The 12,489-nt window shown below is 44.3% G+C and overlaps 2 protein-coding genes across 3 annotated transcripts in view; both read left to right on the plus strand.

Annotated features, from left to right (window-relative positions):
- LOC121688800 (suppressor of tumorigenicity 14 protein homolog) overlaps window positions 1-7,160 on the plus strand; it is a 28,964-nt gene extending 21,804 nt beyond the window's left edge. The window contains 5 exon segments of the mRNA XM_042068647.1: window positions 53-172; window positions 3,520-3,703; window positions 4,186-4,457; window positions 5,423-5,559; window positions 6,064-7,160. Of these exon segments, the coding sequence (XP_041924581.1) occupies window positions 53-172; window positions 3,520-3,703; window positions 4,186-4,457; window positions 5,423-5,559; window positions 6,064-6,231 (881 nt within the window). The 3' untranslated portion in view covers window positions 6,232-7,160.
- A 473-nt stretch (window positions 7,161-7,633) lies between these two features.
- flt1 (fms related receptor tyrosine kinase 1) overlaps window positions 7,634-12,489 on the plus strand; it is a 46,402-nt gene continuing 41,546 nt past the window's right edge. Inside the window, exons 1-3 of one of the 2 annotated variants that reach the window (XM_042066973.1) lie at window positions 7,634-8,040; window positions 10,630-10,720; window positions 11,088-11,290. In XM_042066973.1, coding sequence (XP_041922907.1) covers window positions 7,983-8,040; window positions 10,630-10,720; window positions 11,088-11,290 — 352 coding nt within the window. In that variant the 5' untranslated portion in view covers window positions 7,634-7,982. The remainder of the gene's footprint in view (window positions 8,041-10,629; window positions 10,721-11,087; window positions 11,291-12,489) is intronic. The other variant, XM_042066972.1, reaches the window with a different exon arrangement.

A 12,489-nucleotide genomic window follows, 5' to 3' on the forward strand; every position in this document is an offset into this window, starting at 1 on the left:
ACACACACACACGCATACCTTGAGGACATACTGAAACAGCTCTGTTTTCCAGTCCATAAAGGCTGTTCCCCTTCATCCTACAAGTGTGCCAATAAGAAGTGTGTGAACAAGATGAACCCAGAGTGTGACGGAATCAAAGACTGCAAAGACGGCTCGGATGAAATGCGCTGTGGTGAGTTCCACACACCATCTATCTCTATCACGGCCTCCATCCACCTCCAAAACCTCAGCTGCTCAAGTCAATGAGATAAAGGACAATTCCGGTGATTTTTCACATAGATCTCTGTTTCTCAAGGTCACTGAGTACTACAAGCGGTCAACCTAGCTTGAGTTGCTGCAGCCAACAGCTAGAGCTGCCAGGCAGCTACAGTGCTACACTCTGGGGGCATGAACATGGGGGCTCATGAACTTGCCTCCAGAGTGTAGCACTGTAGCTGCCTGGCAGCTCAAGCTGTTGGCTGCAACAACTCAAGCTAGGTACAACTGATTGTTTTCATTTTATTTCGTAACGACAGTACTCTGTGACCTCGAGAAAAAAATTTGAAAAATCACCGGAATTCTCCTTTAACTCGCTTGAATTGGCATTCTATTCTATACTAATAGTAGCATACTTATTGCAATACACACTACTAGTTTCACTGTATCTTGGTTGTTCCCTTTTTGGTAAGTGGCTTGTATAGATGGGGTGACACTATTCTCTTTAGATATCTCTAAAGTGTGGAGGCTCAGATATTCTATTTCTAATAAACACACGTCTTCCCTTTTAAAATCCTTGTGTTCAAATAAATTAATATGTGCTGTCTTGATTAGATTAGATTAGATTAGATTCAACTTTATTGTCATTTAGCAGAGTACAGGTATAGAGTCAATGAAATGCAGTTGACATCCAACCAGAAGTGCAAAGAAGAATTAAATACCAAGTGCAGGTAGAGTATGATTGTGAATACAATAATAATAAGTGCATAGTTGGTTAAATACAGGTTTTCCAGATGACATGTCTAGATATGTATACAGAGTATGTTGAGTATAAATAGACATTCTATATAACTAATATATATATACATACATGTAATATATATGTACAGTATATTGCACAGGTTTATGGGCAGGCTATAGAATATAAAATATATATATATAAATATAAATATATATATATATAATGTATAGTATGGGGTGTTAGCAGTGCAAGGTCATAGCTGAAACAGTGTAGGAGTAAATTTAAACAGGTAAGCAGTGCAGTAGTAAAAAGTAAACAGGTAAACTAGTAACAGCTAATGTGAAAATGCTAGACAGGAGGTGAGGCTTTGTTCAGCAGTGTTACAGCCTGGAAAGAAGCTGTACCTGAGCCTGCTGGTGCGGGAGCGCAGGCTCCTGTATCACCTGCCCGACGGGAGTAGACTGAAAAGACCATGGTTTGGGTGGGTGGCATCCTTGACAATGGATTTGGCTTTGTTTTTACAGCACTTATGATATGTGTTGTGGATGGAGGGGAGTTGGGAGTCAATAGTCCTTTGGGCAGATTTCACTACACTTTGTAGTGCCTTGCAATCGGCAGCGTTGCAGTTGCCGTACCATACAGAGATACAGTTAGTGAGTATGCTCTCAATGGTACAACGGTAGAAGTCTGTTAGAATCCTAGGACATACATCTAGGTGTGCTTTCTTCAGGGTTCGTAGAAAGTGAAGGCGCTGATGCGCCTTTTTCAACAGACTGGAGGAGTTGAGAGACCAAGAAAGATTTTCAGTGATGTGTAGCCCAAGGAACTTAAACCTAGACACATGTTCCACCTCAGCACCGCTGATGTGGAGGGGGATGTGTGCCCTGCTCTTGGCTCTCCTGAAATCCACAATGATCTCCTTGGTCTTCTGGGTATTGAGTGCCAGGTTATTGTTTTTGCTTTTGCACCACATAGCTAGGTGCTGAACCTCCTCTCTATATGCTGTTTCATCCTCCTCTCTGATCAGGCCCAACACTGTGGTGTCATCTGCGAACTTGATTATGGCATTGGAGCCATAAACAGGGGTGCACCGGCGCAGTCGTGGGTGAAGAGGGAGTAGAGCAGAGGGCTCAACACACAGCCCTGCGGCACGCCAGTGTTCAGGGTGATGGTGGAGGAGGAGAGACATTCTAATTTAACAGTCTGGGGTCTGTTAGTAATTAAGTCCATAATCCGGTTGCAGAGTGAGTTGCTGATGCCAAGCTGGCCTAGCTTGGAGATCAGCTTGGAGGGGATCACAGTGTTGAATGCCGAACTGAAGTCAATGAACAGCATTCAAACTGGTATTGGGACTGTCCAGATGGGTGAGTGCCAGATGTATTGCTGTGGAGATGGCATCCTTTGTTGATCTTTTGCGTCGGTAGGCAAATTGATACGGGTCCAGTGTAGCAGGCAGACATAATTTCAGCTGTGAGAGGACCAGCCTTTCAAAGCATTTCGCAATAATGGGTGTCAATGCAACCGGGCGGAAGTCGTTCAGCTCTTTGGCTGTGGAGTGTTTAGGCACTGGAACAATAGTGGCAGATTTAAAACTGTGGGGGACTGTTGAGTGGGCCAGAGACATGTTAAAGATGTTGGTGAAGACACCAGCCAACTGCTCCGAGCAGGCTCGCAACACACGTCCGGGAACCCCATCAGGGCCAGCAGCTTTCCGAGCATTCACTCTGCCCAGGATGTCGCAGACCTCTGAGGTGGAAAATTGGAGTATGTCCTAGTCCGGTGAAACAGCTGACTTAAAGGCTGCCTCCTTGTTTTCTCGGTCAAATCGGAGAAATCAGCTCGTCTGGGAGGGAAGTAGAGGAGGGTAGGGAAGAGTTGCAAGGGGATTTGTTGGTGATTGTATGTAGACCTTGCCACATACACCGGGGGTCGGAGGAATTGAAGTGCTCTTCAATCCTTTTCTTGTAGGTGTGTTTGGCCCTGGATATTCCTTTCCTCAGGTTGGATCTGGCTGAGCTGTAAGCCTCCTGGTCTCCCGACCTGAAGGCTGCATCCCTAGCCTTGAGGAGAAGGCAAACTCCTTTGTTCATTCAGGGTTTGTGTTTAGGGAATAGTTTCACTGTTTTATGTGTAGGACAGAGTTGGTGTATGTCTGAATGTTTGTATGGGAGTCCATGGTGGCGTCAGCAGCAAACACATTCCAGTCAGTGTGCTGGAACTGTTGTTGTAGAGTGGAGTCTTGAGAAAGTAAACAACATTTTTTGACAAATGACTACTTGTTTTCAGTGTGGCACAGAGTCTTTTCAGTAGGCCCTCTTGTAAGTTGGTTCATACAGTCACTGTCAGAAAGCACTCTGGGAAACCCCTTTCCTCTCCCCTCCTCCACTAACTCCTCACTTCCTCTCCACTCGTTCCTCTTCTCCATCTTTACTTCTTTTTCTCTCTGCCTCTATTCCCCAATCCCTTGTCCTCTCACTCCATATTTGTCACTCTCTCCACTCCTCCACACTTTTACTCATCCACATCTTCTTCCTTTCCACTCCCCCTCCATTTCCTCCTCCATGTCCTGTCGCTGGCTGCAGCCTGCGGTACGCGACCCAGGAAGAAGGCCAAGATCGTGGGTGGTGCGGACGCTCGGATGGGTTCTTGGCCATGGCAGGTCAGTCTGCAGATGGAACGCTACGGCCACGTGTGCGGCGCCTCGTTGGTCTCCAACCGCTGGCTGCTCTCCGCCGCCCACTGCTTCCAGGACTCGGACGCCATCAAGTGAGGACACACCTGGTTTATAATCATATATTACACAATGCAGGTTGAGTTGCATACCGCAGGAAGCATATTACTCTGAGCCTGATATGTACAGTTTGTTATTGCTATTAGTATCCCATTTTAATTAGCTTTTTAAGCATAATAACATATTTGGGTGGTAGACCTTAATCACTTGAATATGTTCTTAACTTTTTGTTTTCCTCATTTTTTTTATAGGTACCGCTTATTCATTAACCATATTAAAGTATGTTTGTGTGTTATATGAATGTGTGTGTGTGTGTGTGTGTGTGTGTGTGTGTACTGCTAGGGGTCTCTCTAAGCATGCATGCATGTTGAATTTGTGTGTGTCTAGTGTTGAGTGCATGTGTATCAGCTTGCATGTGCATGTATGTTTGTTATGATCAAGCAGGCATTTACTGTACGTAGGCTCTGGTCTCTGGTCTCTGGCTGCATGCATTCTTACCTGCCTGGGTGCTCCACAGGTATTCCGATGCCCGTGCCTGGCGTGCCTACATGGGCATGCGCGTCATGAACACGGCGAGCAACGCCGTCTCCACCCGCCAGCTCCGCCGCATCCTGCAGCACCCCCAGTATGACCAGTTCACGTCCGACTACGACATCGCCCTGCTGGAGCTCAGCGCCCCCGTCTACTTCAACGAGTTGGTTCAGCCCGTGTGCGTGCCAGCGCCCACCCACACCTTCAGCTCGGGGACCAGCTGCTTCGTCACGGGCTGGGGGGTGCTCACCGAGGATGGTAAGGACTCGGGACAGGTTACTGATGTGTGCGGCAGATGTGCACAGATGTGCATAGATTTGTACAGATGCTCCTGCACACCTGTGGCGTGGGCGCAAGAGGAATGTGCCGGCAATGGCAGTGTGATGGGGTTCAGAACCCAGGAAGCACAAACATGCATAACTGTGCTATGCTGTCCCTTTTTGATAAAACTGTCTGGTAAATGACTAAATGTTTAAATGTTACTGTACAACTAACTGTGCAACTTGTGTATTCCAATGTAAAAAATGAAACTACATACTTCTTACTATGTACAAATCCCCCCCTCAGGTGAAGTCATGACATTTTCCTTGATGGGAGAGTCCTGTTTCAGTAATTCCTGCTGTTTATTTGTTTTTTTATGAATGTCTAGTTGATTGTATATCCAGATGGAAAGCTTTCAGTTCCATTCATTTTTAGTTATGTAGCATCATTAACAATTGACGTCTCAAGGCACTTTACAAAGCTCATAGTAACTCCTGAAGCGCAACAGGCGATTGTGACAAGGGAAACCCTTCTTAACAGAGCAAACTCTGAGCAGAACCAGGCTCAGACAGGTATCTGTATATTTGGGAGGGAGCCTGTGGAAAGTCGTGCACAAAGACGGTGCACATGGGTGATCTCATGTGGCGATTTAAAGCTCTCTGTAAGTGAGCAATGTGCATCACTCCAAAGAGTTGATATACATCAACACAACGTCATTCGCACACAGAGTGCAGAGCCACGCTATCACTCTCCTGAGACCAGTGCTGACTGGAAGAGCCTCCTCAATGTATTGTCCTTTATGAGAAAAGCCAATCCTCTCCACTAACAGTCAATGGAGATAAAGGCTCCTTCTGTATTCTACATGGTGGTATATATTGTGGACTAGATTGTCAGTTGTGTGTGTAAGTGATAGTGGTGAGTCTCTAGGGATGTGCAGTGACATTTTGGTGGCATTCCCACAGGTGAGCTGGCTTCACTGCTGCAGGAGGCCACCGTGAACATCATCAACCGAAACGTTTGCAACAAGCTCTACGACGACGCTGTCACTCCCAGAATGCTTTGTGCTGGCAACATGCAAGGAGGCATAGATGCGTGTCAGGTGACAACTAGCACAACTTACACTATGCAGTAGCTTTGCCTGATAGACAGAAGTGCACACAAGTGTGAGTGTTGTCTATGGTTTACCACAGCAATTATCCATTTTTGAAGAACATGACACCACCTTACAGATTTTAAATGAACACTATGTAGGATCCCCCTTTTATCAGTTTTCAATATACTGAATTCCATGCAAAGGGGGTAACCAATTTGTTCAAAACTGGCGAAAAGGGTCATGCTTCTACCCGCAACAACATTATATAGTGCAATATCAGGTGTACCAGGCTCGCGTTGGCAATATCAGAGACTCCATTCGCTGTACTGTAAGTCAACGTAGCATCAAAATGAACAATTGAAACAGTTATTTTAAAGTTAAAGAATCATCATTCATTTCTGGAAGTATTTCCACACTAATTCAACAGTCCTGAATATAGTGGTTTAGTTGATAATGCATAATTTGTGAACCTCTGTGTGTATCTCTCTCTCTGTGTGTGTGTGTGTGTAGGGTGATTCAGGTGGCCCACTGGTGTGTCTGGAGAGGGGCCGGCGTTGGTTTCTGGCCGGCATCGTGAGCTGGGGAGAGGGCTGCGCTCGACAGAACCGTCCAGGAGTTTACACGCAGGTCACTAAGTTCACAGATTGGATCCATCAGCAGACTAAAGGCCAGGTGTAAAGCATGCGCTCCGTCGTGCAACGTAACGACACAACACCGGCATGACTTTCACACATACAGTGGCAGCGCACACCTGAAAAGTGATTAATCTAACAACGCTAAGATGTTTCCATGGCAACTCCCCTGCAACTTCCTGGTGGAGCCACATCACTTCCTCCTAAAGCCTCATGCCAATGCCCCTTCTTACGTCCCATGGTCCTTCATCTCTGAAGTCAGTCAAACTCAGATAAGCACTGTCACAACCTACCATCTCTGTAATACCACCAGCACCTGCCTCTGATTAGCACAGAATCAGAATACACACAGAACTCTGGACATTGCTGAAAGGTTGAACATACATTCCAGAAATGCGCTTGACTCTGTCTTTGTGGAAGGAGTCCTTACTTGGTGTGGTCCTACTGTGTGTATAATGTTATGTCCCAGTATTCAGACACATCTTGTAGCTATTATATTACTACCTATTACTTCAACTTAGTATAGCTTTCAGTTCCCCAACTTAACTGGGATAAGTAATCACTGAATTGTATGTCCCATGATATATTCATTTTTATTCTATGCCTATCAAACTCTGTATTGCACAAGCTAAAAGAGATGGTAAACTGCATTTTATCCTGTGGAGTTATGTGGTATCAATTGTCCTTTTAGTATAGAGCCTACATCAAGATGATGGTTCATTCGCTAAATGTCACTCCAAAGACTCAAATCACTGTACTGTATCATGTCACCCCGAGTAATCGAGTGTATCTTCTGTGCTAACAATTCTCCGGATACCAATTTAAGCGCCATACTTTAATCGAGTGATGAGTAAGATGAACAAAACATCTTGGCTGCTATATATAACGTGCTCCCACTCGTGGTCATTCAGTGGTACTGCTCTGTTTAAAGTCATGTTCTATGTCCTGTCGAACCACCTGCGAAAAATGTCACAATCCGCTGTTAAATTTATTTAAGGTCGTTGTTGAAATTAGTGGTATATTAAACAGTACAATTCATAGCTGTTTCGTGTTGTTTCACCTGTTTTGGTGTATCTTAGAGAAAGGAAAAAATATATCCCTCCTTTTTAAAGGATAATGAATCATTAGAAAACCCTACAGCTAGGATTAATTTTCAAAACTGTACTGTTGTGCTCCTTGAACATCTAGATAGATAGATAGATAGATAGATAGATAGATACTTTATTGATCCCCAGGGGAAATTCAAGACTACTTGATAGCACCAGCTGCTCATCTTTGTTAAACCAACCAAAAACGGCCAATTTTAGTAACAGAAATAGGAACGCTTAAAGTAGGCTAGGCTACAGTTGCAAATGCGTTTGTGGTCTATGAGTACTGAGTCTCCATGCCAACGAAAGGCCAGCTATTTGACTGCTGAAGAAGATGTGAATCAGAAAATCCGCAGGGAGGTTCTGTACGATGGCGCGGAGGTGTGGCGATCATATTGCGTCACTGAACCGGTATGACAGGGTGAATAAATTGCTGGTCCCGGTTAGAATGGGAGAGAGTTGCCGTGGAATCTAAACTAGCAATCCAGTAACTGTACTATTATACATTCATATATCTCCAAGGGGAATAGTACTGGTTTCTTCATCCCTGCAAAACGACAGCGCGCAACTGAGGTGCTGCGAGGTGCATCCCCTCTGGAGGAACATTTGAATCTTCTTTTAAAAAATCTTTTTGTCTTCAAGTTTCTACAACTCTTTTCAAGATATCGTCAGGTTTTCAGGTTTCAAGGCACCACTTTTGGCAGAGAGCATGATTGACATTTTATTACTGGTTTTGTGTGGAATGTCAGGCAGCGCGCTGGCAAAAGGTAAGGAAGACATTCTTTACAACTGTCCTGATTGTTTCGGAATTCTAGCTACCTGTTGCAATGGTCATAACTAGTAAATTGTGGATCGAAATTATACACAATAAAAACTACTACATCATCACACATCTGATGATACCCAGCCAATTTATTGGGTCACTGTGGCGTTACTGTTGCCGTGGTGTTGTGCAGAGCCTCGCGCAAGGATTGTGAAGGCTGGAGAATGGTTGTGCCATGTGCTGAATGACTCTACTCTGTCTGCATGATATGAGTGTAGCAAACTAAACCAACATAGTAGTAAGAGACTGACACATTATGTGTGCGGATGTCAAGAATATCCCCCAGTGCTTACACAATATTTAAGAACAAAGGCATTACTGTATGCTTTTGAATTGCTTGAAGGCATGGTTTTAACTACTTTGGCTGACTATTACGCATCGGTGTGCAGGTTGTTGTACTTGTTGGCACGAAAATGGGGAGTTGAATGATGTACGTGTTGCGCATTGGTTGTCCACTAAAGTCAGGAGGAATAGTTGTTTTGATAACGAAGACCTGTGTGCCCCTGTTTGGCGTCCGTCTCCAACTATTTGGCCCCGTTTGAATCGACGAGGGCGTTATTTCCTGAGCCTGATGAGTTTGTGAAATGGAAGTTCTAATATAAATGAGTTCGGGGTCATGACCACCTCAAGGAAACTTTCTAGTGCGCAGGAACCCGGGCTAATCAGTGGTTATGACTAAAACAGACGCACTGGGAGGAAATCTGCGCTGAACTCGTGTACTCCTGTGCGCTCCGCTGCGTCACTGTTTTATTTTTATTGGTCAACAACTTTCCACTCCCGCTACAGGTCAAGCCGATGGATTTCCTTGCGTGAGAGACGTTGCATTTTTCACAAGCGAGATTGTGTTGACATTTAATATACAATAAGAAACCATTTGTCCCTAATTCTTTGTCAAATTATCATGATATGAAATTTCAAATCAAGTGTAGAATGTGAATTGTTGTTAATAATAATAAAAAAAGGCTAATACTACTACGACTACTACTACTACTAATAATAATAGGCTAATCATAATAATAATCATTATAATAATACGAAGAAGAGGAGGAATTATCAGGAATTATCATAATTATCGTGATAATGATAATTATAATAATGTGTTAATATCTTTTCATTTTGGAACAGTAGTAGAGTTGGAAATCGGAAATATCAGCCGGATTTAGTTTTCGAAAGCATATGCGTAAATACCTTGAGGCAACGGTGACATCCTTTCACAATTTGGTAGACACACGATCAAGATACGTACACAAAGATGTGAAAGTTCACGTTAAAGTTAATCATTGGCCTGTAAATGTATTTAGATTTTTGTTGAATTTGGTAAAACATGCTGAGCAGCATTATATTTTTTACTATATGTTTAGGCTACATATTCTTAGGCCTATTTGAAATAGTATCAGGCGTGTAAAACACTTTACATTTACAGGGAGGGCGATTGTAGGCTAAAAACGGCGGTTTATTTTCACATAATCTATTAATTAATGTAGCCTGTTAAGCCTACTTGATCAGTAGGCTAAGTGTCACATGTAAGCTAATACAGATTTGTATTTATCCTATTGCGCTGGTGTGGCTTTTCGGAAAACATCGGCCAATTTAGGCAATTCAAAGGCAACATATTTCAATTGCTATTCCCTGGCCTATATGTCTCCATGCAACGTTGATCTATAGCAGGTTCCCCCTCGCTGGGGGATTTGCTCCGGAACTCTGATGTGTAGAATAAGCGTTAACGAATGAATGGGATAACGGTCAGAGAATGGGTCAGTAGCCCAATTCACGAAATCCCCTGTGGACCACTGCTGAGAAAGGTCTTGACTTGAAAACACTTGACTCCACTTCCTCAAGTGTTCCATACAGCCAGCTGTATAGGCTGTATAGAGAGATGACTCACAGTGCATAGGCTACTATTAGAAATTAGAAACTATGAGATTATAAGGGCTATGTAAGTGACATGGCTGTGGTCACTCTGTTTGGCCTGTCTCAGGCATCTTCATGATGATCATTCATAGTTCATATATTATTATAAATTAGTACAGATAATGAGAGGCCACCTGATTACACCTGATACATTCACATTAATTAAAGCTATAAATAAGGTCACATCAAGTCATTAATAAAATAAACAATGCAGCAAAACCCATAAATCTCTACTCTCTGTCTTTGATTACAGGTTAATTTCTCTCCTTGCTTTTGCTTTTCATTATGATTGTTAATCTCTTAAAAACAATCTTGGGCAGGACAATGTATTAAATACTATATTTATTAATAGACATACAGAAAACAACTGAAATATGAGGCCTATCATGGAGATGTTTTATCAAGATGCATGGTTCACCCAAGACACTCCTGATGGATGAAAACAGTTCAAACAAATAAAATGGCTTGCCATACTGCTTGCATTGTTTCCTCTACCCATAGAATAAGTTAAACTGAATAATAATAATAATTATTTTATCATTGTTACCATTATCTGAATTTTGGATTGGATCACATTGGATTAAAGATAGTCTCAACAGCTAGGAATCCCTTTCTTCTGCAGAATCAACTGGTAAATACAACACGCCGCTGCTTGATGTGAAAGTGAGTCAGCTTGTCTTGGAGGCCAACCAGACTCTTCATCTTAAGTGCAGGTAAAAACCACAATCTCATTCTACCCTTCACAAACAGCTCATACACTTAAAGACACCACTCCAGTTATAAGGTTACCAAAGTTATAGCCTCACAGCAACTACAATTAATTACACAGACCTATCCATCTATGTTTAGTCTAGATATGATTTACTTTTAAAACTCATTTACCCTCCAGTAAAGGTGTGGGTATATTTATTTGACCTATACTAGCTTGACAAAGGCCTTTTGAGGTAAAGCCCATCAATGGTCCATCATGGATAAATTGTAGTATTTGGCTCATTCATTTGAACTGAGAGACTTGGAGGCAAGTGAAGAGGGATTACCCCTTGTGTTTACCCAATGTGGTGGTCCCCTGTGCTTCTCCAGGGGCAAAGGTGCACTGCTCTGGGTTCCCCCGTTCGATGTGACGAGCCACAACCAGAGCTTGCACGTGGAGCATTCGAGGTGCAGGAGACTGCACTGCAGCACGCTCACCCTGAGTCCGGCTCTGCCTCGGCACACAGGCTCCTACCGCTGTGCCTATCACCACCGGCAGAACCGACACTCCGCCGTCTATGTCTACATCACAGGTAAGGAGTACACACACACACACACACACACACACACATACAGTCCAGTAGAAAGGAGAGGATAAGATCGAGACACAGAGAGGAGAGGGAGATAGTCATTTTGATTGGAGCTGAATTAAATTGAACTGGACTGAACTGAATGGATTTGAATGATATGGAATTGAATTGAATTGAATTGAATTGAATTGAATGCAATTGAATTGAATTGAAAAAGAGGATAAAGACATTGAGATGCATAGATGCTCCTGAAAATGTTCACCACCTGATCCTCTCTTCTCTGCCAGAAGAACTCACTCAACCCACCCACACACCCCACTGTCGCCCAGCCCTTAAGTGTAAGGCAAGGCTGGTGTTCTCACTGTCAGTCTCTATGTGCTAACTCTAAACAGGAAAGTGTGGAAATCCAATAATATCTAAACACTACTGTTTTTTTTTTCTGTTTACCCGCATCCTTCTAAGTGAGTACCTGGCACAGTTTCTCCAGCCTGTTCCTTCTCTCTCTCCCTCTCAACCTCTCTCTCTTGCCCCCCCCCGTCTCATTTTTGGTGTCTATATATAACCTTTAACTTTCATTTACGTGCCGCCCCGCGGGAGCAGAAATAGCTACAGCTGCTGAAAGACTCAGCCCCTGGGCAGAGTTTCCCAGGGCACTGCTCTTATCTCCTGCTCTCAGCCCTGATCACTGCATCCTGTGCTGCGCTAAAGGAGGGAGGGGGGGTGCTGCTATGGGAGTGAAGAGGACAGACTGTGTGTGTGTGTCGAGGGGGTGTGGGTGCAGGGTGTCTCAGTCTCTGTCTGTGGAGAGATGGAGGAGGTTGAGGAGGCTGACGATGGGGGATGGGGGGTTGGGGGGGGGGGGGGGTGGAGTAGGAGCCAAGGAGACGGGCAGGGAGGGAGGGAGGAAGAGGAGGCGACGGCCACCTCCTCTCAGGGGGCATCCAGGGGCAGCAGGCAGAGGGCAGCACAGCAGAAGCGCCACGGCGACAGGCCGTCCATTCCTCCCTTGGCACGGAGTGGGCAGGAACGGCGGGCCACTGGGCGGGAAGCCGACGGGCCAACAGGCCCCCTGGGAGCCATCAATCGCTCCTGCTGTCCCGATCATCAGGCCTCTCCCTGTCGCTTTTATATGGAATCAAAGCACAACAAGGAAGCCCTGTATCCCGCGGTCCTTGGGGTACTTTTGTTAAAATGTTCAGAGA

Source organism: Alosa sapidissima, chromosome 17 (genome assembly GCF_018492685.1).
Source record: "Alosa sapidissima isolate fAloSap1 chromosome 17, fAloSap1.pri, whole genome shotgun sequence".
In the NCBI taxonomy this organism is placed as follows: Eukaryota; Metazoa; Chordata; class Actinopteri; order Clupeiformes; family Clupeidae; genus Alosa; species Alosa sapidissima.